The 27,445-nt window shown below is 55.3% G+C and overlaps 1 protein-coding gene across 1 annotated transcript in view; it reads right to left on the reverse strand.

Moving 5' to 3' along the window:
- ATP6V1B1 (ATPase H+ transporting V1 subunit B1) overlaps positions 1 to 27,445 on the reverse strand; it is a 56,555-nt gene that overhangs the window by 16,515 nt on the left and 12,595 nt on the right. Inside the window, exons 2-4 of the mRNA XM_006031636.2 lie at positions 14,828 to 14,883; positions 8,496 to 8,594; positions 518 to 611 (exon numbers count right to left, since the gene is read on the reverse strand). Coding sequence (XP_006031698.1) covers positions 518 to 611; positions 8,496 to 8,594; positions 14,828 to 14,883 — 249 coding nt within the window. The remainder of the gene's footprint in view (positions 1 to 517; positions 612 to 8,495; positions 8,595 to 14,827; positions 14,884 to 27,445) is intronic.

Raw genomic sequence — 27,445 nt, forward strand, 5'->3', positions numbered from 1 at the left:
GGCTCAAGCTGGGGTGAAATCATGAGCTCCCTGTTGTGGGTCTGGCTAATAGACCCCCCCAGCATATAGCTATCACCCCAGTGCTGCTACATCGGGCAGGAGCCAGGGGCCACTGAAGGTCATTTGCGGCTTGCATTGAGAAGCGAACAAATCCCTGCTGTCATCTGGTCTCTAGAGGCCGTGCAGCTCCCAGTGTCATGGCTCCTGGTTCTGCCAGTAGCCTCTGAGCACTGGGAGAACTGGGAGGGTGTTGCTTTATGGTTATTATATACTGGTAAGAGGAGAAAGAAGAAGAAATGGAAGAAATGCCAGGCAGCAGCCTGGGTGGGGTGGCTGGCGGGGTGCTGGTAGTGATATCTGCAATGGGGGGGTCCCTAGCAGTAAGCCCCACTTGGAAGGGGGCATACAGAAAGCAGCTCTGGGGGAGCCTGCCCTGTCTTCCCACCCATGCTTATTTTTCCCTCCCTGATACTGCTGCACTGAGCTGAGCCTAGTCTCAGCCACCGGCTGGACGTACCCAGCATGTCCTCGGAAACAGGCGTACGCAGGATGTCCCCCGTGAACTCGCAGGAGGTCTGCTTGGCATCGATCCCAGATGTGCCTTCAAATACCTGCAGAGATGGGATGGAGGGTCATAATTAACAGCAATCAGCAAAGATTAACAGCAAAGGGTTGGAGAGGGCTGGGAGGGTCCAGATGGATGGAGCGGGGAGCAAATCTGGAAGGTCAGGGTAGGTGATTGGTGCTTTGCTGGTTGCTTTGCTGGTTGCCCCCTTCTCCCCTTTCTGCTCCTTGTTTCAGGGGGTTTTAAGCCTCCCCCAGGGGTGCTGGGTGCCGCTGCAAGCCAGGCTGGGGATGAGGATGGGGCTGTGCCAATGCTCCTGCTGCACCAACCCCGCGGGGTCCTGGCTGGCTGGATTTGCCCCTGCAATCAGGCTCAGCCCAACACTGCACTGGGGCAGGAAGGGATTTCCCCCCTGCTTAGACTGGTCCAAACTGGGGGATTTTGCCTTCCTCTGCAGCGGGGGCACAGCCTCAGCCTGGGGTCTCTAGAGCATCTGTTAACCTCCTTTGCAGCACCAGGACATTGGCCTCCTGCTTCCCCTGTGCCAGGTTTGGGTGTGATACCTGGTGCTGTGTCAGGGTTCATGGCACTTTTACAAAGAGTTTAGAGGATGGTTTGTCTGGGCTGGTTTGGGCAGGACTGATCCTGCTTTGGGCAGGTGATGGACTCGATGCGACCCCGCAGGTCCCTTCCAACCCAACAGCTCTGTGATTTCTACGAAGGGAGCGATTGCTGACGAAAGCTTACGCCTCTCTGAATGAGTCAGTCCACAAGGTGCAACTGTGCCCTGGCTTCTGCCTGACTTCAGACTAAAAGGGCTGAGGACCAATCTGTGCCTGTTCAGAGAGGGTGCACCAGAGGGTGTGAGAAAGCACCTGGGGAACACAGTCCTGAATGATCAAAACCCTGCTGTGAAGACCATTAAAGACAGTGGGATTTTTTCCACCGGTTTCCACGTGCTTTGGTCACGGCCATCCACAGGGCAGCTGGATTCTCCATGCATCCTCTCTCCAGCCAGGGCAGGACCAGACTGCACTGCCTGTCCCAGCACCCTGACGCCCGCATCCGGGGACGGCTCCTCCCGGGGCCGGGATGCTCCATTTAGGCCTGCAGCCACCCCAGTCTCTGGCCACGGGAGGGCTCTGGGCCACTGCAACCCTGGTGCAGTGTCTGCGTGCTCTCGGGCTGCGGCAAGGCAGGGATGATTGCAACGCTTGCACGTGCTTGCTAGTTGGGTAGATCAGCAGCAGTAGCAATGTGACACTATTGTGAAGTGCTTCTCCTGCTCTGTTCAGCACTGGGATCCACTAGAGGATAAAAGCCTACTGCTGCTGCTGCACCTGATGTCCCACCAGTAGTCCAGCTGTAGCATGGGGGGGTTCCAGCCAGGCTGGGGACACAGGCACTGGGCATGGGTTTTGGAGGCCAGGATGCATCTCCTGAGTCTTAGATGGGACATCAGGCTAGGGAGGCCAGGCTTCATCTCCTGAGTCTTCAGGCTGGGGAGGCGGTGGCCGCTTGGCTGCCTGCCTGGGGCTCTGCTTCTTGCTACAGACAGCGCTCTCCCCTCGAATGCAGGCCAGGTCTCCTGTGAACGGGGACATCTGAGTACAGCTGATGTCAAGTAAGGGCTGCATGTGTGCGCATATATGTATGTATGTATATATACACACACTTGCACACGCACTTGCACAGCTGTATCCATATAGCTCTGATTGTGAAGTCAGCTCTGCTCCATGAAGTGCATCTACCAATGCACCCACCTCTGACTGGGCTGTGCCAGTGCTCCTGCTGCGACTCATGCCCAGAGGTACCTGGCTAGCAGGGTCAGACCCATGCTGCTTTTGGGGTCATGAAGGAATTTTTCCCCCTGGTCAGATTAGTACAGGCTGGTAGGGGGCAGGGGCACAGCCTCTGCCTGGGATCTCTTAAGCGTATATTAACCTTTGCAGCAGCAGGATGATGGCTGTCGCGGCCTCCCTGCTTGCTCTGTGGCAGGGTCAGGTGTGATGACTTGTGTTACGTCAGGGGTTACCCTGTCATTTTGCTAAGAAGTTGAACAATGAATTTGTATGGGATGGCTTGGACAGGGTTGATCCTGGAGGTCCCTTCCAGCCCTACTCTTCTATGATGCTGCAACTCTATCATCTGAGCAGAGCTGACTTCAGGCTTAGGGCTGTATATATCTATATCTATATCTATATAGAGACATACATACATGTATTTGTACATATATTGGTATGTGCATACATAGAAGTTATGCGATAGACTAAAGTAATATGATAGATAGATAGATAGATAGATAGATAGATAGAAGTAATGTGATAGACAGAAGTAATAAAATAGATAGATAGATAGATAGATAGATAGATAGATAGATGCCCTAATCCATACAGACCTCCAGCATCACCTAGTTCAGCCACTGTACCAGTGCAAGACATCCTGTCTCTACCCCACCCCAGAAAGTCCCCATCCGGTCTCTGCTGGGACCCTCCAGGGACAGAGACTCTACACCTTCCTGTGCCACGTCTGCTTTGGCAGGGAGGAAGGTCTTCCTGAGCTGAGCCTCTGGTTCTGCAGCCAAGATACACATGGGCATGTTACCCCCCTCTTACAGAAACTTCCCTCACTCGCAATTACTCAAGTGCCCTTTCTTTAGCTGGCAGAGACCCTGCGACGGTGGTGCCTGCCAGGAAAAAAAGAGGCATCCAGGTTCCCAACAGGACAGTTAACCCAATAAATGGTATCGCACACAATGCCTCTGCTTCTCGCATGGTCTCTGCACCTTCACGGCTACATCACTCTACCTATTGCAGACAGCAAGGGCGGGTTGGAAACGTGGCTGTGTCTGCAAAAGCCAATTGGAAGGGAGATAAAACTGGAAACTGCTGCTATTCCCCACCCCATTGGAAAGGCAGCAGAAAACCACTCCCATCACTGCGTGGATCCCAGCAATCGGGGCGGGGGGCGGCAGAGCCGGGCTGGCTCCCAGCTGCCCCCGGATCTGATCAGAGCAGCGCACTCTCCCAGAGATGGGGAGACGGGGGACCAAAAGCACTTTGATGAGGATAATATTTGACACCATTTGTCTTAATTAACTTCCAGGCCGCGGCTTTAATTGGATCTATGTGGCCTCTTGCAAAGGGTGGAAGAATGGGGCCCATTCAGGCCGGCCCCTTTGCACATCAGCAGCTTGGCAGGTGCGAGGTGGGGGGTTGCACTCTCCCTCCCTGGTTCATGAATGTGCGTGTGTGTGTGTATGTGTGCGCGCGCACATCTGTGTGTGTGTGTGTGTGTGTGTGTGTGCATGCGCATCAGGGCCCTTCCTAAGCTGCTTCTGTAAAAGACTCAGGTTCTCTGTGGCTGACTCCCTAATAGGATTAAAAGGGCGCCGCAAAGGTCCCGGGGGCATTAAAGGAGTGAAATTTGGCAGCTCACCAGCAGAAGAGGTCCCGGGCAGGTCAGCAGTGCTGCTCCCTGGGTTCAATGCCTGAGCTCCTTCGGTCACGGCCGGATGGGGAGGGAGGAGATGGGGGCTGGGAGCTTTCACAGAAAGCCCTGGTCTTGCATGCATTTTTCTGCCAGGCTTGGATAGGTTTGGATTTAGTTTGGGCAGGGCTGATCCAGCCTTAGGAAGGGGGTTAGACTAGGTAACGTGTAGAGGTCCCTTGCAGCTCCACTTCTCTAGGATTCAGGCCATAGGTGGCTCTGGGAAGCCCCCCCTCAAAGCTGACCCCATGGACCACTCAGGCTGTACTCACCTGTCTCTGCTTTCCACAGCCAGCGCCGTACCTGGGCCCTGACCTTGCAGGTGGGGGACCAGACTTGACCCATGGATAAGCAGTGCTATTGAGATGCTGATGGATCATTAGGGTGCCCAAAACCAAGCCAAGATCCTACTGCATCTATGGGCACCTAAGAGGTCCTTAGCGCCCAAATGCAATTCTTTTTCCACCCTGGAAACTATTAACCCCAAAGGCGTGTGGGTTGTCTCTTCCCTCGCTGCTCCTGGTGGCTCAGGTTTAAGGCTCAGAAAACAGCATGTTACAAAAGCAGATTGATGCATTAGTGGCTTTTCCAGGGTTGCAGCAAGGAGGAGCAGGAGGCCTGATAGGTGCAGTGAGATCTGGCCTCACAAAGGCAGGGACAGGGCTTTACCCCAGAGCAGCAGCTGTGCATGCATGGATCGAATCCCATACACCCCTCCCGCCGCCTCCCCATGGGGACTATTTTAGGATCGGGTCACAGAATCAGAGACATGGGGCTGGAAGGGACCTGCAGAGTCACATCCAGTCCCAGGCCAACCCTCACACAGCCCAAGACATCACATCCGACCCTGCCACAGGGAAAGCAGGGGGCCCGCAGCAGCCAACATCAGCTTCTATAAAGAGTGTTAATAGATGCGGAGGAAGGCAAACCCCCCAAGTACTGACCAGTCCGAGCAGGGGGGAAATCCCTTCCTACCCCCAGTGCAGCATCGGGCTGAGCCTGAGCGCAGGGGCAAGACCCTCCAGCCAGGACCCTGCGGGGTCGGTGCAGCAGGAGCATGGGCACAGCCCAGCCCCATCCCCAGCCTGGGCTGCAGCAGCACCAGCGCCTCTGGGGGAGGCTTAAAAATCCCCTGATGCATGGAGTAGCAAGGGTGGGGGGCAACCAGCACAGCCCAGAGCCTGGGACATCCCCACAGCATTGCTGTGTTTGGATCATCCCCCCCACCCAGTGCCCATCCAGCCTCTCCTTGCACCCTCCAGTGATGGAGAGCCCCCCCCGGTCCATGGTGTATCTCCCGCGGCCTCTGCTCTGACAGTGAAGAAGTTTGTCCTGATCTCCAACTTAAACCTGCTTCAGGCTGTTGCTCTGCATCCTCCTCTCTGCAGCAGGAGACACCAGGTGCTTTCTCTCGTCTCTCTAGCAGCCTTTCAGGGACTTGCAGGCTGCTGCCATGTCCCCTCTTCAGCATTATTTCCACCAGCTCCTTTGGCCCCTCCCCGTAGGACTTGCCTTCTAAGCCCTTGGCCATCTTTATTGCCTGCCTCTGGACCCTCTCTCACTTCTCCAAGTCCTATCTGAAATGTGAAGCCCCGAATTAGACATAGCGTAGTCCATTGCAAGGACGGGTCCATGGCAAGCAACCATCCGGGTGAGATTCTGGGAGCCGGTTGGTCCTCTACACAGGGCTGGGCAATCAACCCCCATCCCAGCCCGGGTCCCAGCACCCTCCATAGGCTGTCCTGAGGCTGCCAGCTTTTGGGGATGTTCCCTCATGTGTATCCATCACATCTGCAAAATGATCATCATCAGCAGTAATCCCTCGCAGTCGAGGGTGATTTTTCTCTACAATTGCCTTATCTGTGGGTCTGAAGGTGGCTGACGTGGCCGATCCAGGATCGACAGACCCTGCTGCAGCTCGGGCACGTGTTTCCATGCAGGGTGGGTGGCTCCGGTTCTTAGTTTGGTCCCTGACATGCTGTTTCTCCTGCTCCTGTTTTTTCATCTCCTGTTGTCTGTCACTGTGAGGTTTCAAAGTACTGAGATCCTTGCAGCAGATCTTCCTCCATTTCGGGTGGTCCTGAGCGATTGTCTTCCACTAGTTGATGTCATGCTGCATTTTTTCAAGCCTCGAGGACGTCCTTGAAGCACTTTCTCTGCCCTCCTGTTGAGTGTGCACCTTGGATGAACTGGGGGAATGAGACTTGCTTTGGGAGACTGGAGCTGGATGTCCGGATGCCGTGGCCGGCCCAGTGAAGCTGATGTCGGATGATCGTCACCTTGATGCTCATGGTGTTTGCTTGTGAGAGGACACTACTGTTGGTGCATCCATCTTCCCAGTGGATTCAAAGGATCTTCCAGAGGCAGTGTTGATGCTATGGCTCCAGCGACTTGAGGCGTCTCCTGTATGTTGTCCATGTCTCAGCTTTGCACAGCAAAGCAGGGATCATGACAAGAGCTTGGTTTCAGATCTGATGTCACAATCTTCAAACACCCATTTCCTCAGGCATCCAAAAACTGCATTCACACATTTGAGCCAATGCTGGATTTCTTCATCGATGTCAGCCACCTACGGTCTGAGCACTCAGGGACCAACCCCTTGGGACCTAAGGATGGAGGAGACCTGATCAAAGGAAGGGGAGCCATCATGCTTGTTGGAAGAAGCATTAGTTTAATACGCCAAAAAGACTTTTAAAGTGGCAGGAAATCCCATTCATGCAAACACAAACGCAGTTGCGGTGGCATATATGGGAAATCTCATGGCGTGTACAAACGCCCTTGAAGGTCTTCTCAACTGAGACTTTGCTGTTGATGAGAGCGTTCTCCACTCCATCCCACAACACCCAGAGATGATTGCAGAAGCTCTCCAGCCCTTCACAAATCGAAGAAGGCCATCAGGCAGATGAAGAATGACGAGGCTTCTGGAGCAAGTACCACATATAAAACTATTATGGACATAGCTAGCTATATGAAGACCGATTACAAGCTGATCACAAGTTGTTTGCCTGACTACGACAAAGTGAAGATAGGGAAAGGTCCTAAGTGAGGTTGGAAACAAAAGAAGTGGAAAAGTGCTGCAGAAGCACAAGCAGAAAATGGGACTATACAGATATGGAAAGACAAATTATGAAGACAAGACATCAGCCAGCGTCATAGAGAAGTGGGGCTGGAAGGGACCTGCAGAGGTCACGTCTAGTCCTTTAAAGGCAGCAGAATGAATGACTGGTCACCCACCCTGCAGGACTGGGGATGGATACACCTTTCCCCTGTCCCTGTCCCACGCCTTCATGCTTCCCCTGCAGATTCCCCAGCCCCCAGGAAGACCCTTGCCATGTCTCTGAAACCTCCCTCCTTGCACCCTCACACCAGGGCAATGCTGGTTCATGGTGTGCAAAGTCCAAGCACGGCTTTAGAGACTGCTGCTAGTGGCAGGGGTGTGACAGGGGCTGTACCATGCAGACCCTCCTGCAAGAACGGGGCTGCAGCCAGTCCAGGCCATGGTGCATGCATCTCCCGAGCTCCCAAGTGCACAGATGCTGGTCCCCACTTCTCAGAGCGCCTCATGCATTTAATCCCATGGCACTGATTGTTTTTATAGAAGCAGGATATTGGCTGCCGTGGTCCCCCTGCTTTCCCTGTGGCAGATTTGGGTGTGAGGTCTATGTTGTGTCAGAGGTGAGGGTAGATACGTAGAGTATAGATTATGGTTTGTCTGGGATGGTTTGGACAGAGCTGATCCTGCTTCAGGCAGGGGTTGGACTAGATCTGCAGATCCCTAAGATCCAGTGTCCACTCTCTTTGTCCATCCCTGGGCTGCAGGCAGCTGCCCGTCACCGCGTATCGTAGAAATACTAGAGACGTGGGGTGGCAAGGGGCCTGCAGAGCTCACGTCTGCTCCACCCCTATCTGAGGCAGGATCAGCCCTGCCCAAAGCAGCCCAGACAAACCCAGTGTCCAAGCTCTTGGTAAAACTACTGTCCCCCCCTGACATCACACTGACCCTGCCCCATCCCCAGCCTGGGCTGCAGCCAGCACTTTTGGGGGAGGCTTAAAAAGCCCCCTGACACATGGAGCAGAAAGAGGTGGGGGGCAGGATCCCCTCCACCCCATACAGCAACCAGCACAGCCCCGTGGGGAGAAAAGCAGTTTCTACCGAGCAAACAGTTACCCTGGGGTTGAAGCAGCGTAGGGGAGTGGGCACACAGCCGCTATCCCAGGGTAACTTCCACCAGGGCAGAGTCACTTCCCCAGGGGATAACTGTGCTCCGGAGGGGGGTGACTGACCCCACTGTGTGGCGTGAGGCTGTATATGGGTCCACTCTTCTTTTCCCCCGGGATAAAGTCGAACGATTGCAGCACCTCTTCTCCCCCTGAATCACCTCAGGTAGATGTCTTGAGCCTGGGAGGTCTGGGCTGGGAGGTGGGCTGGGGGATGCCTTACCTGGACAATGGCTTTGGACCCCACCACTTCCAGCACCTGCCCGCTCCTGGCCGTGCCGTTGGGGAGCGTGAAGTTGACGATCTCCGCGTACTGGGCGAACTGCAGGGAGACGAGCGAGGCAAGGGTTAGAGCCCCTCCGGCCCCACGCAGGAGCCCACCCCGTGCTGGGGGGGCTGGGAACTGACTGGGGAGACCCAGCCTGGCTGGAAGTCCCTTCTGCCCCTGTCTGCATCCGCCTGCACTCTCCTTCCTGCCACCCCATGCCCTCCTCTCCTCCTGCAGCACTGGGCCGGGAGCCAGGAGACCTGGGCTCCATTCCTGGCTCTGCCACTGACTTCCTGAGTGCCCCAGGGAAAGTCTCTTCTCTCCCTAGCTGCCCTATGGGCATAACAGCTCTACCTGGGCCTCAGAGAGCACTGGGATCCCAAGGTAGGGTGGGAGAGGGGCAAAAGGGCCCAGGAGTGACCTTCCCTGGAGGTTTCCCAGTGGAGGCTGGATCATCTCTGGGAGGGGAGGGTGAGGAGCAGTATCCTGCATTCCTGCAAGGGGTCAGGCCAGACCCCCTCAAGGGCCCTGGGACTCTATGACCCTATGAAGGGAGTCGAATGCAATGAAGGGACCTGGAGCCCCCTTCCAGTGAGACCCTTTCTGCTATGACAAATGCACAGCGCCGGGCCGCAGAGACCCCGCTTCCCCCCTCTTCCAGCCACTCCCCTCCTGCACGTGCTGCATTGACTTGCATTGCACATGCACCTTCCCCCCAGCCCCCATAAAATCAGCCCTCCAAAATGTCAGCGAGGGAGGTGGTTTTCTTTACCAGAACAGAAACATGCTGCAAAAAGGCTGCCGGCTTCTCTCCCAGCCAGCGGGCAGAGACCCTTGCACAGCCGCCCTCAGTTTGCTGGCTAGGAGAAAGGCTGGCAGTCATTTTGCAACGCTGCTTCAAGAAGCCGGCACTGGGCCATGACACGCTGCCTTTCAAAAGCAAGGTGCATGGCTTATGTGTGGGCACCTGGCCTGGGAGACAATACAGCAGTGCTTCTCCCAGCGCATAGTTCGAAGGAGCCAGGCAGGAAAGAAGCGCCTGTCCCTACACCCTGATGCCCCAACACCTATGGGTAACATAGCACCGAGCCTGTAGACTCCGTTCATGTCTCCGTGCCTCAGTTTCCCCACCCCTGACACAAGGCTCAGAGCATCTCCATGCCTCCCAGGGGTGATGTGCAACTGGCTCTCTGCAGCATGCGGATGCCATGAGGACGGGCACCGCGGGAAAGCTCCCGGGGCGAGGGGGTGTTTGGTGTCCCGGAGCGTGCGCTTGGCAGTGTCTGCCTGCAGCCCGTGGTGCGGGGAGCCTGGCACCGCTAAGCTTCTCAGCCAGAGATTTAAGCAGATTCCACAGGTCAGAAGGGCCCAGAATAATCCTGACCTGAATCGCACGGCCCGGAGAGCCTCACCCTGTGACCCGCACCTGCCCCCGGGCACCCAGGGAGGCAGCGTCCCTCGGGGCCTTTGGGAGCTCCTCTCCTGGCAGGACACGAGCATCCGTGCCCAGGGCCAGCTGCGCGGTGGTCTGCATACACCTGCAGCCCCCAAAATGCAGCCCCTTGCCCCATGCTGGGCTGCGAGGCTGGGTCTGAGCACCTGTGTGGATGCAGGAGTGCTATCCCACCCACCCCAGCTGCCGCTGGAAACTTGTGTATCTCATCCTGGGTCCATTGCAGGGAAGACAGGTCAGGGCACACACGGGAAGGGTCCCAGCAGGCTGTTTTGGACTCTGAAGGACCCTGGAAGCAGCCCGAAGCATGAGAGCACATCAGGGCTCTGCCCCCCACCCCAGCACCAGGCACATCTGCAGGGGGGACAGGCAGGATCTGAGCATGGATTGTGACCCCTGAAGCCTGGCTGGACTTGACCTTGGCATGCAAGCATGGGCAGGCTGGCAGAGCCCTGGATGCCTCTGCTATGCTAGGTGCTGCCCTACCTGGCACCAGTGGACACTGGTCTCCTCTTTGTGCCCATGAAACCTGCTCCCCTGAGCCACACTATCACAGCACAGCCTGGCTGGCAGGGACCTTTGGGGGTCCTGGTCCATGCTCAGATCCAGCCCCCTGCTCAAGGCAGATTCAGCCCCATCCAAACCAGCCCAGACACATCCTATTCCTAAAATGACGCAACAACCCTGCTGCACAACGACCAGGCCCGTTGCCCACCGGTGCTGCGAGCCCCTGCCTCTGCCACAGGTAAAGCAGGGGGACGAGAGCTCTGTCGATGTCCTGAAACTGCACGGGTTGTTAAAAGCACACGAAAGACCCCAGGCCGGGGCCGTTCCCCTGCTGCAGAGGAAGGCAAACCCCCCCCAGTCCGGACCAGTCTGAGCAGGGGGGAAATCCCTTCCTGCCCCAGTGCAGTGTTGGTCTGAGCCTGAGAGCAGGGGCAAAGCCCCTCCAGCCAGAACCGGTCCCCATCGATGCCTCTTAAAACCCCCTGAGCCCTGCAGCAGCAGGAGGAGGGGCAGTCCTCCACGGCACATATGCAGCCCTAGGTGCAATGGTTTTCCTTTTCCTCCCAGCCCAGAACTAGCAGGGAGCCTGGTCTCTTGGCACCGATCATTGCAATCCAGGATTGCAGCCAGGCCAGGCCAGGGTGAAGGATGCATCTCCCAGGCACTTGCCTTTAACTCCTGAGCACACAGGGCAGGGATGCCACGTATTCAAGCCCTTGCAGAGGGGGCTATGTTGAACCCGGGGACCCAGTGCCTTTGGGATGCCCAGGCCTGTGTAGGCAGACAGCATGGGCATACACACGTGTGTGTGTGCATGTGTTAGATACATCCAGGTGGAGAGATACATATATGGATCTGCCTCTGTATGTCTACACGTGTGTGTGCATGTGTGTGCATGCATGCATATGTGCATGTGTGTGTGCATGCATGCATATGTGCATGTGATGCCCAACATAGCCAACACCAACAGCCAGAGGTCTCAGCTGGGCTTGCTTTGGGCTGATGCCCTTGGGGCCAGGACACGAGTGCTCACAAGAGGGCCCTTGTTCTGCCACAACCTCCAGCCAATGGTGCCTGTCCCTGGGTGGAAAAGGGAACTGGCCCTGGGTAATGGGAAGGCCCAGCTTTCTCCCAGGCATGTATCTGGGCTCATTTCCCGTGAAGCCAAAGGATCCGTGCTGGAGAAGCACTGTGGGACCCAAAGCCTGGGAACTGCAGGTAGGGCAATACCCAGGGAAGATGCCCAGCTCTGCAGGCAGTCATACCAGGAAAGGCATCCACGGGTTTGCATCTTGCTGGCTGGGGGATAAGGAGTGAGGGGTACGGGGTGGGGCTGACAATGGGGGCTTCTGTTCTGCCCAGTGGAGGGGGGTCCAGGTCTCTTGGGGTCCCAACACACCTGTCCCTATCCTGGCAGAGGCTGGATGCTGGCAGGACCCTCGGCCCCTGGCTTTACCTGGGGCAGGTGATGCTGTCTTGGGCAGCGCACTTGGGAGCTGTGCATGAGGGCTGGCCCCAGACAGGGGTGGATCCGGGGGGGTGCAGGGATGCCGTCACACCCCCTTCCCCACCCACACCTGAAAGCCAACTGCTGGCAATGGCAGCCCCATTTCTATCCAGGCAGCACTGAGGGAGTCAACAGACTTCATGGCTCTTTATCCTCTCCCTGATTCCTGCTCATCTCTCTACTTCACAGGTGTGAAAGACTCTTTCTCCTTTTTAAGGGCCTTGATGTTCCCCTGTTCAAACTAGCCTTTCTTCTGCAGTGTTGCTGTCTGTCAGCCCGCCCTGGTCATGTCTCTTCTATCACAGCCCTCCAGGCTGCTTCTGTCTCTAGCTAAAAACCGTCACTCCGGTGCAGTCATGTTAACTCAGGTGTAGAAATGTCCGACAGTGAAGTTGTTGAGGCACTGTTAGGATGCTCAAGAAGGTGAGATTTGATTTTATGGATCAGAATAAGAGATGAACATTTAACTGTATCCACTACAGGACTAATGACACGATATCTTTGGATTATTTGGACTCTATTGGGTTTTTTTGCTTCGATTGTGATTTTTATTTTAAACGTCATATATAATCCAGCATATCTGTGCACATTCCAATAGTTGTATGTGTTTTTGCTTTGAATAGTGTAGCGCTAGCCCCCTAGCACATTAGTAAAGCTTCTGATTTTCTCTTGAATGAGAGAAAAACATGTGATGATGGGGGATGCTGTGCCACACCTCCTATACCCCCTTTGCAAGGCTGGGTAAAACACATGCCTGGGCTGCTGCTGCCTGGAGCAGAGGCTGGACTAGCTGTGATGCCCCCGGGGCCTGGCCAGCCCAGTTGCTCTAGGGGCTCTATGGGGCTGGGGGTCGCCCGTGCCCTGGGGTCTCCTGGCAGGGAGTGTGGGTAAGAGGCAGCAAGGGGCTGATGGCCCCATGTTAGGCACTGAGCTTATGAAGATGAGTCTCCTGAGATAGATGCAAGGGCCCAGCTCCGGGCGGGTGAGAAGCCAGTAGGAGCTGGGCGGACAAGCAGAGTCCCGGCAGGGTCTGGTGCACTCATATCTGCAGGCAGGGGTCATGCATCAGCAACACACATACTGGCACGTGAGCTCACACACACTCACACACAGAAACTGCAATATAAATGTACGTGCATGGCCTCTCCCCACCCAAGACACCTGGCTAGCAGGCCTGCAGGTGCCACGCGCTGATGTGGAGGTGTGTGGAGGGGATGTGGCACCCCCAGAAAGGTGTTGCACTATGCGAACACACCCAAGTAACTACAGGCATGCAGAGGCATCATGCTACCCTTCACACACCTCTAGGCATATGTACACACATAGACACAAGTACACACACTCAGAGGCACATCCATCTATTTGGTCACCTAGGTCTATCTAACACATGCACACACACACATATGCCCATGTGCAAGCACAGAGATGCACATATGCACACACATGTACACATATGCATACAGAGGCACATCCACCTGTCTGCTTGGATGTATCTAACACACACACACACACACACACGCACACACACATACATGCATGTATGCATATGCACACATGCCTACACATACAGAAGTAGATCAATCCATCTGTCTGTCTGCCTGGATGTATCTAACACATGCGCACATACATATACAAACATGCACGTACATGCACACACATGTTTACACATATACATACAGAGGCAGGTCCATCCATCTCTGTCTGCCTGGATATAGCTAACACATGCACACACACATATGCACACATGCATGCACATGCACACACATGTGTACACATACAGTGGCAGATCCATGTTTCCGTCTGTCCACCTGGATGTATCTAATACATGCACACAAATGTATGCACACGCGCATGCATGCACACACACACACATGCACACGTGTAGACATACAGAGGCAGATCCATATATCTCTTTCCACCTGAATGTATCTAACACATGCACACACACGTGTACATATACAGTGGCATATCTGTCTGTCCACCTGGATGTCTCTAACATATGCACACACACACATCCACATGCACACACATGTGTAGACACACAGAGGCAGATCCATACATGTGTCTCTCCACCTGGATGTATCTAACATATGCACATACACACGTGTGTATACATATGCTGTCTGCCTAGTGTCTGATTTACCCAAACACATGGCCAACCCGATTTCCCGTGGACCCATGTCCGGCGTCACCGACACCCTGATGCTTGGCTGTATCCGGCCAGTGGAGGGAGCTCCAAGCAAGCGCCACATGCCATGTCAGGGAAAGACCAGACCAGGGGGTGCAGGGGCTGTGCACACACACCCCGGTACATGCACACCTCAGCCCCACGCGTGAGCAGGGGGCCTTGGGGGCCCTGGCAGGCCCAGCAGCCTCCTCTGTCCTGGGATTCAGAGCCAAGGGCCTCAGCCCATGCACATAGCATGTCCTGCCCCCGCTCTCACCCTCCTCTCAGCTTCTCAAGATGTCAGGGGCTCTCTGGGTGAGTTATCCTGGGGCTGGTTCTTTGCAGCAGCTAACCGCCCTGCCATGCCATGTCTAGGGACGACTCCAGGACCCACCAGAGCCAAATACATCTCCAGCTGCGGGGCTGGGGGGAAGGTACCTGCCTGGAGCCCTCACATACCTTCAGCCCCGGTCCCCTTGGTGGAAGACGGTTCCTTAAATCCCCGTTGGGAAGGATGAATTGGGCAGGGTAGGAAAGGAAAGAATGGCAGGTGGGGATGTGAGAGGGGAGACAGTCTGCAGGGGTGATGGAGCCAGGGGCTAAGGATGGAGAAACACCCCTCAAAGGGTTAAAGAAGAATTTGGGGGGTATACCTTGACGTTGTCCAGCACCACCAGCGGCCCGTTGACTCCGCACACGGTCTGGTACGCTGCGGAGAGAGGAGCACAGAGATGAAACGAGCCCTGACCGCCGGGCTGGGGGGCAGCAGCAGACTGTCCTAACCCTCGAGGCATGGATGGCAACCTCAGAGGCTATGAGCCCTGGGGACCACAGACCCCCCTCGCTGGACCCGACGGGCCTGACCAGCCTTCTCCGGGGCAGAGAGAAGGAGGGGAAACTCCAGAACAGACCTAACTGGGTTGGTGTGTCCCAGTCAGCATCTCATCCTGAATGACCCCTAAAGTTAGTCCCAAGTCAGTCCACACACAGTTACTGTGCAGTAAGATGTCTACACATGCATTACTGCGCACTAAATAATCAGGTGTAAATTTGATATCTGCATGATGCAAGTATCAAATTTACCCTCAAGCTGGCATAAGTCGCCATATTTACTATGCAGTATAGGCATGCACATGTAGACACGCACCCGTACTATGGAGTAAATTTGGTTTCTGAGCAGTAAATGCACATGTGTAGATGTGCCCACTGTGTCCTTTCCTTGAGCTTAATAAAGACTGGGTCCAGCAAGCTCTGGGTGAAGCTGAATTGTGTGGGGCTGGGGCCCAGCCAACTCTGCCCCCCACAACATGAACAGTAATGGATTTTGATGGGCATTATTTGCATTGCTATCGCACTTGCCTTCCCAGTCATTAACCAGTTTCCCCACCATGCTGGGTGCTGCATGAGCACAGAACAAGATGGTCCCGGTGCAAAGAGGTGACCAGATAACTCGGAGAGGATAGCCCCTGAAACACCAGGCTTCTGGTCTCTCATGCCACCTGTGCCAGTGTCAGCGCTGGTGCTCTGTTATCCCTGCAAGCAGCCACTCCTTCCCCCAAGGGCTTGGCTTCAAAGGCATGCGGTGCCCAGGAGTCCCCCCTGGGCTATCTACTGGCTCCTCTGTGCCAGTGACTGTCAGTGGGCTCAGGCTCGCGGCAGGACTGCTCCCGGGGGACCTTACCCCGGGGTTTAACTCTGCAGTCGGTGAATGAGCTCTCCCAGGCTGACTGCTGGCCGGCAGCGCTGTTACAGGGCCTGGTCACTGGGTGGCAGGAGAGCCAGCCAGCACGGAGCAGGAGGCTACCCTGGGATGAAGTGGACTCGGATGGTGTGCGTACGCACACACATGAGCATGCACACACATACACATACATGTATGCACACACACACATATACACGTATGCATATGAATATACACACATGTTTTTCAACCTTTCTTTGCAACCTTTCTCTGTGCCTAACCTGGACAAAATGCGCTATTCCAACCAGGAGACTTTACCGCACCTTCGGCCCTCCTGTGAAATAGGAGTTTTCATTTCTCCTTAGGAGAACTTTTAGTGTCATCTGCTCTCTCCTGTCCCTGATGGAGGGGGAGTGTGCCCGAAAGCTTGCAAATAAAAACAGTAATTGTTTGCAAATATCTAGTTGGTTTAATAAAAATATCACCTCTTCCATAGGTTTTGATTCCTTTTTCCTCCTGCATGCACACACACATGCACAGGCACGCACACATGTGCATAGGCATGCACGTGTATGCACACACATGCAGGCACAAACACACACACACACAGGCATGCACACAGGCACACACGTGCTCACATGTACATGCATGGGCATGCATGCATATTTGCATGCAAACATGCACATACATGCATGCCCATGCACACACACGTACATGCACACACATGTATGTACATGCACACTCACGTACCCATGTACAGTACCCATGTACTTACATGCACATGCACACTCATGTGCATGCACACCCCAGCCCCCGGGGCTCCCCCAGCCAGCCCTCCAGAGCGGTCCAAGACCCTCCCCGAACACCCGCTCCCCCTCTCCCCCTGCTCCTGCCCGCTGCCGGCCCCCCTGCCCACGCCTCACCGCGTCGGGCCCATTAGTGCTGACATGTATAGCCACCATTTCTGTAAAGGTCACAACCCACCCAGCAGGCCGCGGCTGCGCCGGCCTCACGAACCCGCACATCTGTGGCCAGGACCCCGCCTGCCCCTGCTGCGAGGGGAGGAAGGGGTGGGGGTAATGAGGGGCTGGGATTGCCCCTAGTGCCATGCTCGCTGCCCCATTTCCAAGCCTTGTCCCAAGTGGGGATGCTCTCTCCCCTGCCCATGCCCCTTGCACCTTTCTTCTCTTGCTGGAAAAGATGGGAACCCAATGGAAGCAGAAAAGACGTGACCTCCCCGCACTTTCTCCCCTGCACAGGGGTAGGAATGGGTGCAATTAGCACCAGATTACAACCCCACTCCCACCCAGCTGCAGGGCCAGGGGGGAAAGGTTATCTCAGCCGTCAGCAATGTCCTTGCAACCTTGCCCGCCGTGACCTGCTGGCTCCAGCACTGCAAAGCTGACCCACGTCATGTCTGATGCTCCCACGGTCCCTTCTGCCCGCTCAGGGGTGGCACTAAGGGAGTACAGGGTGAGGGCCCAGGTATGCCTGTGGGAGCTCACAGGGGGTGTCACGGAGCAGGAAAGGATGCTGAGTTTGACCCAGGAGACCCCTGTCCCTGGGGCCATCAGACAGACAGCATGAGCCCAGGTGATGCCCCTGCTCTGGGTGAGGCAGGGAGCAAGACCACGGCACTTGTAGGGGGGAAAAGGCATCTTATGGCCTTGCAGAGGTTACAAACCCCCTTCCTGAGGCATCCAAACCACCCCTGGCAAAACCTTGTCTGACCGGTTCCTAACATTGCACAATCAACCCTGCTGCGCAGCTCCACGGCCCATTGCCCAAAGACACCAAAGCTAGGAACAGCTGTTGCATTTGTCCAGGGACAAGGTGTGCCCGTGTCCGTCCCAGAACACAAATATCCTGGGATTGGCGTGTACACGCATCACCCTTTCAATCAGGGTTCAGCGAGTGGCTGAGGGCACTGCTGCTTTTCTGCCATCAAGTCAATGATGCAGTCCCGGGACAGCCGTTCAGATGCACATTGTGATATCCCGGGATAAATTGCTGCATTTTTTATCCCATGAACCATTGCAGGATTTATCCCAGGACAAATGGACCTGCTGCAGAGGAAGGCAAAACCCCTGCAGTCTGTACTCATCTGACCGGAGGGATTCATTATAGACCCCAGAGACGGGGGGCTGGAAGGGACCTGCGGAGATCACATCCAGCCTGAGGCAGGATCAGCCCTGTCCAAACCAGGCCAGACAAACCCAGTGTCTGATTTCTTAGCAAAACTACAGTCAACCCGGACACAACACAGGACACTGCACCTGACCCTGCCGCAAGGAAAGCAGAGGGACCGCAGTGGCCAACTCCTGCTGCTGCAAAAGGGATTGATATACACGCCAGAGAGCCCAGGCAGAGGCCGTGCCCCCGCTGCACAGGAAGGCAAACCCAACCCCAGTCTGGACCCATCTGACCGGGGGGAAAATCCCTTCCTGCCCCCAAATCAATCCGGTGATCTTGTTGATCTTGTGAATCACGTGTAGGTGCTTGCACACCTAATAGCACTAATATTGGATACACATCTGGAGTCCTGTGTCCAGCTGTGGGCCCCTCACTACAGAAAGGATGTGGGAACATGGGAGAACTGGCAATGCAAATGGTTGAGGGGTTGGGGGACAGGACTGGTGAGGAGAGGCTGATGGAAATGGGCTGATTTAGTCTGCAGAAGAGAAGACCGAGGGGGATTGAATAGCAGCCTTCACCTCCCTGCAGGGGGGCTGCAAAGAGGATGGAGCTGGGCTGGTCTCAGTGGGGGCAGATGACAGGACAAGGAGCAATGGGCTCAAGCTGCAGCAAGGCAAGTTGAGGTTGGATATTAGGAAAAACTTTCTCATGAGGAGGGTGGTGAAGCACTGGAATAACCCAGAGAGGTGGTGGCATCTCCATCCTTGGAGGTGTTGAAGACCCGGATAGACAAAGTCTTGGCTGGGATGATGTAGTTGGGGCTGGTCCTGCTTGGAGCCGGGTGTTGGACTGGATGTGACCCCTGAGGTCCCTTCACACCCTCCTTGTTTATGACTCTATGATCTTCAAACCAAGGTGGGGGCTTTTGGGAAGCTCTGCTTTACTGAACACAGGTGGGATCTGAACCAAGGAGGTCACCAGGCTGTGTGGCGGTGGGGAGATGGGTCTGTGGGAGCTAATGGCCTTTGGTAGATGGGAGATTGGAGTCAAAGGTCTATCGGTGCCTTTGGGACTTGAATGCTGCATGCTCTTATGAGCTGAGAAGTGCAAGGAGTTGGAGTAGCAGCCCAGGGCATGATCCACCCCCTTTCCACAGCCCTACCAGGCCAAGCCTCGAACCCCAGCCACCCACCCCACTCATGCATTTTACTGCTCCCCCTCTATTCCCACTCCCTCTCTATGGGGCTCGAGTGCCTCAACCTTTCTTCCACGAGATGCAATTTGTGGTGCATGATATGATGGCCACTTGACCTTTCAGCCACTTGGCTACGAGCGGCAGGTACCTGGCTCCCTTCCCAGAAGGAAATCCCAGGCAGCTGCTGAGTGGGACTCGGCCATACAGCATTTCTCTGCAATTATTTCATAGATTTCATAGATTTCATAGACGTCAGGGCTGGAAGGGACCTCGGAAGATCATCGAGTCCAGCCCCCCGCCCAAAGGGCAGGAAGTCAGCTGGGGTCATAGGATCCCAGCAAGATAAGCATCCAGTTTCATCTTGAAACTGGATGCTTATCCAGTTTCAAGATGAAACTGGATAAGCTGGAAGGAATTTCAGTCCTTGCAGCCCAGTGCGTGGGTCTCGATGTGCTCGGCCGAGCTCTCAGCCGGGAGTGGGTGCCAGAAAGCACCGTTGCACCCGCTCCTTGCTGAACAGACGGTTTGGCCTTTTCTGTGCTGCAAAGGTATGTTGAACCATCATTTATATGCTTGTCTGCATTTCTCCATACAAACCCCTCTGTGCAGAGCCTCACCCCCCGGCACCTTCATCTGCTCCTTAGACCTGTTGACATCAAGATCCTGTCCCTTCTTCGAGGTTGAGATGGAGAAGACTCATCCGCATCTTCCTGGATTGCCTCCAGCATTGCCACCCGTTTTGGCATACTGGGCTTGGACGTGTCGGTAACCCCATGGGCTTTCTCTGCCCTAAAAAGAGCAGCTGAGGGAAGCACAGTTTGCTCGGACCATTTCCTGCTGGGCCAGGCCAAGTCGACTGTCCTGGAGAGCTGCAGGAACCGGCTGGCAGCTCCGATGCACCCTCCACCTCCTTTGCTTCTGCAAGAAGCAAAGATCCTAGAGCAGCCAGGCTGGCAGGACCCTCCAGACATCATGTAGTCCAACAAGGCAGGATCCCCATCCAAACCATCCCAGACACATCCGTATCTGACCTATTCCTAAAACGACACGCTCAAACCTGCTGCACAGCGACCAGGCCCGTTGCCCAAAGACACTGAGAGGACCTGCCCCAGGTGGAGCAGGGGGGGATGAAGTGCAAAAACAAGGCTAGCTGTCTTGGCATGTGCATTACTTTGCTATGTCATGTATTCTGCGGAAAAAATGGCAATAGACTAGGCTAAATGCACTCGGCAGATCCAAGGAACAGGCTAGTCCTTGATGCTTGACCACAAGATGTGGGCGCTGCAGAGGTGGGAGGGGGGATAATAGTCACTGTGGTGTTTGTACCTTTGGCTTTTAACACTTTTCAAAGAAAGGGTTTAAGAAGTCAGAAGCCTGTCTGTCTGTCTGTCCGGCCACCCATCTTCAGGGAGGACCTATCCTGATCTCCACAGGGATGAAGACTCGGCTGTTGAGGCTGATCAGAGTGTGGTTGTGAACCACCGACGTGCTCTCAAGTGAAGTGTGGCGGCAGGGAGTGCGAGGGCTCTGGACCACTCTCAGACCGAACCAGACACGTCCGAGGATGGGGGGCTCTGACTGGACAGACCCCGTGTTTGTGGTCCCCGGGCTGGGCTTCCAGAGGGTCTTGGGGTGCCGACACTCCCAGACCTCCGGGCTTTTGCTGGCTGGCAGTTTTGTCCATACAGGATTTTTTCCCTCTTTTTATGAGTGCAGCTGGCTTCTGGAGATATTTTTGCCTTCCTCCAAGGCAGTCAGGCATTAGCCAAAGCCAAGATACGGGATTTTTTCTCCTCTGCCCTGATGGTACTTAACCAACCCAGAGGTTCCTGGCTGCAGGGTTTTGCTCTTCCATCGGGGTCGGACCCGTTGCCAAATCTGACATCAGGAAGGAAACTTTCCCCAGTCCGAAGCAGGACTTGCTCTGCACAGTAAAGGCAGAGAGAGGAGAGGATGTCCAGAAACCCACCAGAAGGAGCTGAGGAAAGTGTGTAATATTGGCTGGAAAAGCAATGGAAAGGGACCAGACAGGACTGCATTTCGGCTGGAAAGCAGGAGGTGGTTTTTGACTTTCAGGAAGCCGCAGAAAAAACCCTGATCCTCCATCCCTGATAGAGGTGCCCCCACGTAGCTGTAACAATGCTACGTGTTAGAGGCAAGGCTGGGACTTTGCTTCTGTCCTCTGCGTGTCTGCGCCAGTCCCAATGCAGCCAGCGGGTCCTGCTAGGGCAGCGGTCCTCAATCCTTCCAGACTCCAGGAGCCCCCGGTGACTCCAGCCCCCTAAGAAAGTGCCACTCGTTTCTTTACAGTGGAAAAATACTAGGACAATTCTTCTCTGCAGAAAAGGACCTGGGGGTGACGGGGGACAAGAAGCTGAACAGGAGCCAGCAGTGTGCCCTTGGTGCAAGAAGGCTACCGGTATCCTGGGCTGCATTGGTCGGAGCGTCGCAGCAGGTTGAGGGCAGTGATTCTTCCCTCTATTCGGCACTGGGGAGGCCACATCTGGAGTCCTGTGTCCAGCTGTGCGCCCCCACTACAAAAAGGATGTGGACATGTTGGAGAACTGGCAATGAAAATGGTTGTGGGGCTGGGGGACAGGACTGGTGAGGAGAGGCTGATGGAAATGGGCTGATTGAGACTGCAGAAGAGAAGACCGAGGGGGATTGAATAGCAGCCTTCACCTCCCTGCAGGGGGGCTGCAAAGAGGATGGAGCTGGGCTGGTCTCAGTGGGGGCAGATGACAGGACAAGGAGCAATGGGCTCAAGCTGCAGCAAGGCAAGCTGAGGTTGGATATTAGGAAGAAGTTTCTCATTAGGAGGGTGGTGAAGCACTGGAACAGGCTCCCCAGAGAGGTGGTGGACTCTCTATTCAAGCCCTGGCTGGGATGATGTAGATGGGGCTGGTCCTGCTGGGAGCAGGGGGTTGGACTAGATGTGACCCCCTGAGCTCCCTTCAACCCTCACTGTCCATGATTCTCCAATTCTGTTGCAAAGAGCTCAGCAGCCGCAGCCAGGCAGCCGGCTCAGGACATACTAGTTTCCTGTTGAAAACCTCCGGGTTTCTCTTGTGACTCCCATTTGCACACCCTGCCATGCTCACACTGTGCAACACCTGTCAAAGGATCTCCTGGCACCCCAAGACCCTGCAGCACCCCGGTTGAGAATCACTGCCCTCGGGCTCAGTTTCTCCCTGCACGGCGATGTGCAGACACACGCGTACCTGGTGAGAGACGGTCTTTGCCCCCCCAGAATCGGCAGCACGTCAAGGTCAGCTCCTTGCCTGGGAGGGAGAGCCTCATTGCAAGGTGGGATCAAAGGAGCCACTCGAGCTCGTGGCAGCTGCAGACTCGGTGCCGATTCTGGGCCGGTTTCACCTGCCTCCTGCATGTTGCTCTCTACGGAGGCCACAGCAGCACCTTTGCTTCATACGTGTTGGAGGGTCCCACGGTGCCGGGATAGGAGTGGACAGCCGGACTAGGTACCACAGGGCTTTACGGGGGTACCGCAAGCCCCCTCCCAAAACAGCTTAGCTGTACGTCCATCCCGGGCTGACCGCGATGAGCCAGGGTCTTGCCTGCGGTCACAGAACCAGCCTTCCCAATCCAAGGGTCCTGCCCCCAGTCCTGTCGCCCTGTTCTTCCCCTAACTGGGCTCACCCCCCACTTCCACTCTCCTGGGCCATCATCCCCCCCAAATAGCTGTCTCTCCTTTCCCCAAGGACCTCACGCCCTGCCCAGCCACCGGCCTCCCATCCTGCAGCCTGGGGGGTGCTTGACGCGGGCACCAGCCCCCTCCTTTGTCTCCTTTATTCCCCAAGTGACCATTCTTCCCTTTCTTTCCCTCGCTGCTTGCTCACACGTGCTCTTTGCAGCTCCGGCCGCTTCCCTTCCCCCGGGAGGTTTTGTTCAGGCCTTTTCTTCTCCCCTCTCCTTTCCTGGCCAGCCCCGGCTGTTCAGAAACCACCCACGCGATGCAGCGGGTCCTGTTTGCAGCTGTCTGGTGCCAGCTCCCTCCCGACCCATGCAAGCTCCAGGTCTGGGCCTCTCCTGGGGGAAGTCTCCTGCCATGGGCACCTTGTGCTTGAACACAGCTGCTTTGCAAAGCAGAGCCTGCCCCATGCCCACCACTGAAAAGCTGCCAGGGGATATGAGGCTGGGATGCAGCAGTTCCCAGCTCATGCGGTCCTCCAGGTAGCACAGACGCCCCATCCCTCCCTGCTTCTCCAAACCCGGGTGCGCTTTCGTTCTCCTCTCCCTTGGACACACACACTTCTATCCCAGGCACTGTCAGAGCCAAGCCTTTGCCAGCTGCTGCAAGCATTTATATGCCAGACCCCCTTTAGGGATAGGTAAGGGCTATTTCCAAATGGGGAAACTGAGGCACACCTGCATCTAAGGGGTCAGATGAACTCCCTGACACCAGAATAATTTCCCCTCTTGCAAAGCAGTTGCTCTGGGTTTATTGCACCTCTCCCAGCCTCCACACGCTCTCACTTCAGCTGGGTCTTTGCTGCTGCTGCCAGCCTGGGCTCTCTGTGGGACTGCAGCCCCCAGCCTCCGTCAGGGAGCGGGGTGCCCTTGGCCCAGCCATGGAGGAAACGAGTCCTGCTCCGAGGAGCTTCCAATCCTATCCAGCCCGAACCCTACTGGGGGGTGCCACAGCCCGGGGCGGGGGGGGCAGAGCCAGGGAACCACGGCAGCAGCTGCAGTGGGGTTTGCACCTGGGTGGCAGAAGTGCCAAAGGCATCTGGCCATGGCTGTGCTTCTGCACGCCAGCTGCTGCACACGCACACGCACACACATGTGCATGAATACACATAGAAAATACACATGCACACAAAACACACCACGCGCATGCACACACACCAATTACACATATACATACACATGCGCACAAACACACACATATGCCCATGTGCACACACACAAATACACATGCACACAAAACACACCACGCGCATGCACACACACCAATTACACATATACATACACATGCGCACAAATACACACATCTGCACATGTGCACACACACAAATACACATGCACACAGAAACACAAATGCACACATACACACACTTGTGCATGCATACACATAGAAAATACACATGCACACAAAACACACCACACACATGCACACACACACCAAATGCACATATACATACACATGCACACAAATACACACATCTACACATGCACACAGAAACACAAATACACACATACACACAAAAACACACGTGCACACGCACCCACCAAATGCACTTATACACACATGCGTGCACACACTAATACACACGTACCAAATACACATATATGCACACGCACACACACAAAACATACATGCACACATACATAAAATACATATGTGCATGCACACACACACAACACATGCATACACACACATACACAAGTGCAGGCCCTGCACTAATGTGCAGACAGACCAAAGGTGGAGGAGGAGAAGTATTAAGGTAGAGAGACCCAGCCCCCATCGCCCATGCCAGATGCCCCCGAGACCTCCATCCTCCTCTTCCCCTGAAGTAGCCCTGAGCCCCAGCAGATCACCGGGATGCCCACAGAAGCCACCCCCACAGCCACCCATCGATTCAGCAGCAGTTGTGATTTAACATGGCAAATGCAAGGGACCTAAAGGTGCAACTGGCCCCCATGCAGGCCACTGCCCCTCTCCAGCAGGACTGGAGTAGCATGATGGGGCATTGCCCTGGAGACTTCCTCTTTAGCATCCCATAAGCATCAGGGCACCGCCCCAGACAAGGGTTTGTCCAGCCTGGTTTTGGAAACTTCAAGGACAAACCCTCATACACTGCTCCCAGACCCAGCGCCTGAAACAGCGAACGCCCTTTCACTTGCTAGGACAGGAAAATCCCAGGCAGATGCTACGTCACCTGCTACAGGGGAAGGCAAATTCCCCCACATGCCGATGGGATTCTGGGGTCAGATTCCCTCCTGATCTCCAAGGAAGTGATCTGGCTGACCCCAAGCAAAGGAGCAAGACCTTATGGGGCCATTGTACAAAAGGTGGATGCATGCATGCATGCATGCATGTTTTGGGGATGGATGGATGGATGGATTCATGTTCTGGCAGATGCATGGGTAGATGGATGGATGGATGGGTGCATGCATGCATGTTCTGGGGATGGATGAATGGATGGATGGAGATGTGGGTGTTGGGTATAGGATATGAAGGAAGGAGAAGGGGCTTCTAGGACTGATTCCAGAAGGGTGTTTTGTGCTTCTGGATAGCGTGGGAGAAAAATGCATGAAAAACCAAGGAGCAGTAGACAATTTGGGGGTTCAGAATGATGGGCGGTGATGTGATGACTGATGACAACCCGGAGCAGGAGACAAATGCAGAGAGGGAGGCATGTCTGGGCTGTGCAGATAGGACAGCTCAAACATGGACCTTCAGAGGATGCAACAATTGCCCATTCCCCATCCCAAGTCTTCCCTGAACTTCTCGTGGTTGTTCCCTTATCATGCCAACCACATCTCTTTCCCCAGCTCCTTTTGACTGTTGGAGAATGACCACAAGCAGAAACTTTCAGCTCCTGAATGGGGACAGCTTATCGACTGGTCTCTAGCTATGTCTCGCTCCCTTCCTTCACATGCCCTGCCCTCTCCTTGGCCTTCTCTGCTGGCACAAGATGTCAGTTTTAGCCAGTGACCTCTTCGAGACTGGGGCTGCCTTTTTTGCTCTTTGTCAGGACATCTGGAGACCCAGGTTTGCTGAACAAATAGCATCTCCTCAGAATCATAGAAAATTAGTTTCATAGTTTCATAGGGTCGGAACGGAGCGCTGGAAGTCACATCTAGTGCAACCCCCTGCTCCAAGCAGGACCAGCCCCAACTACATCATCCCAGACAAGGCTTTGTCTACCTGGGTCTTCAAACCTCCAAGGATGGAGACTGCACCACCTCTCTGGGGAGCCTGTTTCAATGCTTCACCACCCACCTCGGGAGAGGCTTTTCTTTATCTTTAACCTCAACTTCCCTTGCTGCAGCGTGAGCCCATTGCTCCTTCTGTCATCTGCCCCCCACTGAGACCAGCCCAGCTCCTTCCTCTGTGCAGCCCCCCTGCGGGGAGGTGAAGGCTGCTATTCAATCCCCCTCGGTCTTCTCTTCTGCAGACTAAATCAGCCCATTTCCATCAGCCTTTCTCCACAAGTCATGTCCCCCAGCCCCACAACCATTTTCATTGCTCTCCACCGGACTCTCTCCAATGTGACCACATCCTTTTTGTAGTGGGGTGCCCACAGCTGGACACCAGACTCCAGATGCGGCCTCCCCAGTGCTGAATAGAGGGGAAGAATCACTGCCCTGCATCTGCTGCAATGCTCCCATCAATGCAGCCCAGATGCCGGTCGCCTTCCTGGCACCCAGGGCACACTGCTGGCTCCTGTTCAGCTTCTTGTCCCCCGTCACCCCAGGTCCTTTTCTGCATCGCTGCTGCCCAGCCCGTCACCCCCAGCCTGCACCGTGCAGGGGATTGTTCCCCCCAAGTGCACTTGTCCTTGCTGAACCTCATGAGCCTGCAGCGGTGCATGGGCTTCTTCACCTTGATGCACGTTGTAGCACACCCGACACAAAGCTCATAAGCCAGGTGAAGCCCCTGGTGACAACCTCCATGCAGAAAGGCTTGGAAATGAGACAGAGAGAGAAGGCCAAGAGTGCCCGAGAAGGAAATGGAAAGAGAGGCGAAGAGTAGGAAATAAAAGGAGCGACAGAGAGAGCGAGAGACGGGAGAGAAACTCCCACTACCGGAAAACACCCCGTCAACTAATGAAGAGATTGAGCTGTTAGAAAGAAAAGCCTTGAACTCCTCCAAGAAGCCGCGGGGTGGGTGGGCTGCCCGGTCCCGGGGCGGGGGTGTGCGGGGAGAGGGGCAAGGTAGAGGAAGAAAAGCTGCTGAGCGAAGGGAGGGGAAGGGGAAGGGGGGGCGGAAAAAGAAAGTCTTTCAACCTGGCTTTTCCACACACCCATCCCCAAATTCACAGCTCCTGTCACATGCGATCTCCATTAGCCCTGACAATCATGCACCATTAACTCCCATTGGGGCAGCCGCGGAGTAGCTGACAAAGAGGACAACCGGCCCTGGCTACATCACAGCACTAATTGTTTCAAATCATCCGTCCTCTCCCCCTCCCTTTCCCCTGGCATCTCTATAGGTTGGGTCCTCTGCTCCGTCTGGGGGTAGGGCCGGCTGCTGGCAGCTTAGGGCTCGGCTACAAACTACTTGACGCACGA

The sequence above is a fragment of the Alligator sinensis genome, unplaced genomic scaffold, assembly GCF_000455745.1.
Source record: "Alligator sinensis unplaced genomic scaffold, ASM45574v1 scaffold1408_1, whole genome shotgun sequence".
Classification (NCBI taxonomy): Eukaryota; Metazoa; Chordata; order Crocodylia; family Alligatoridae; genus Alligator; species Alligator sinensis.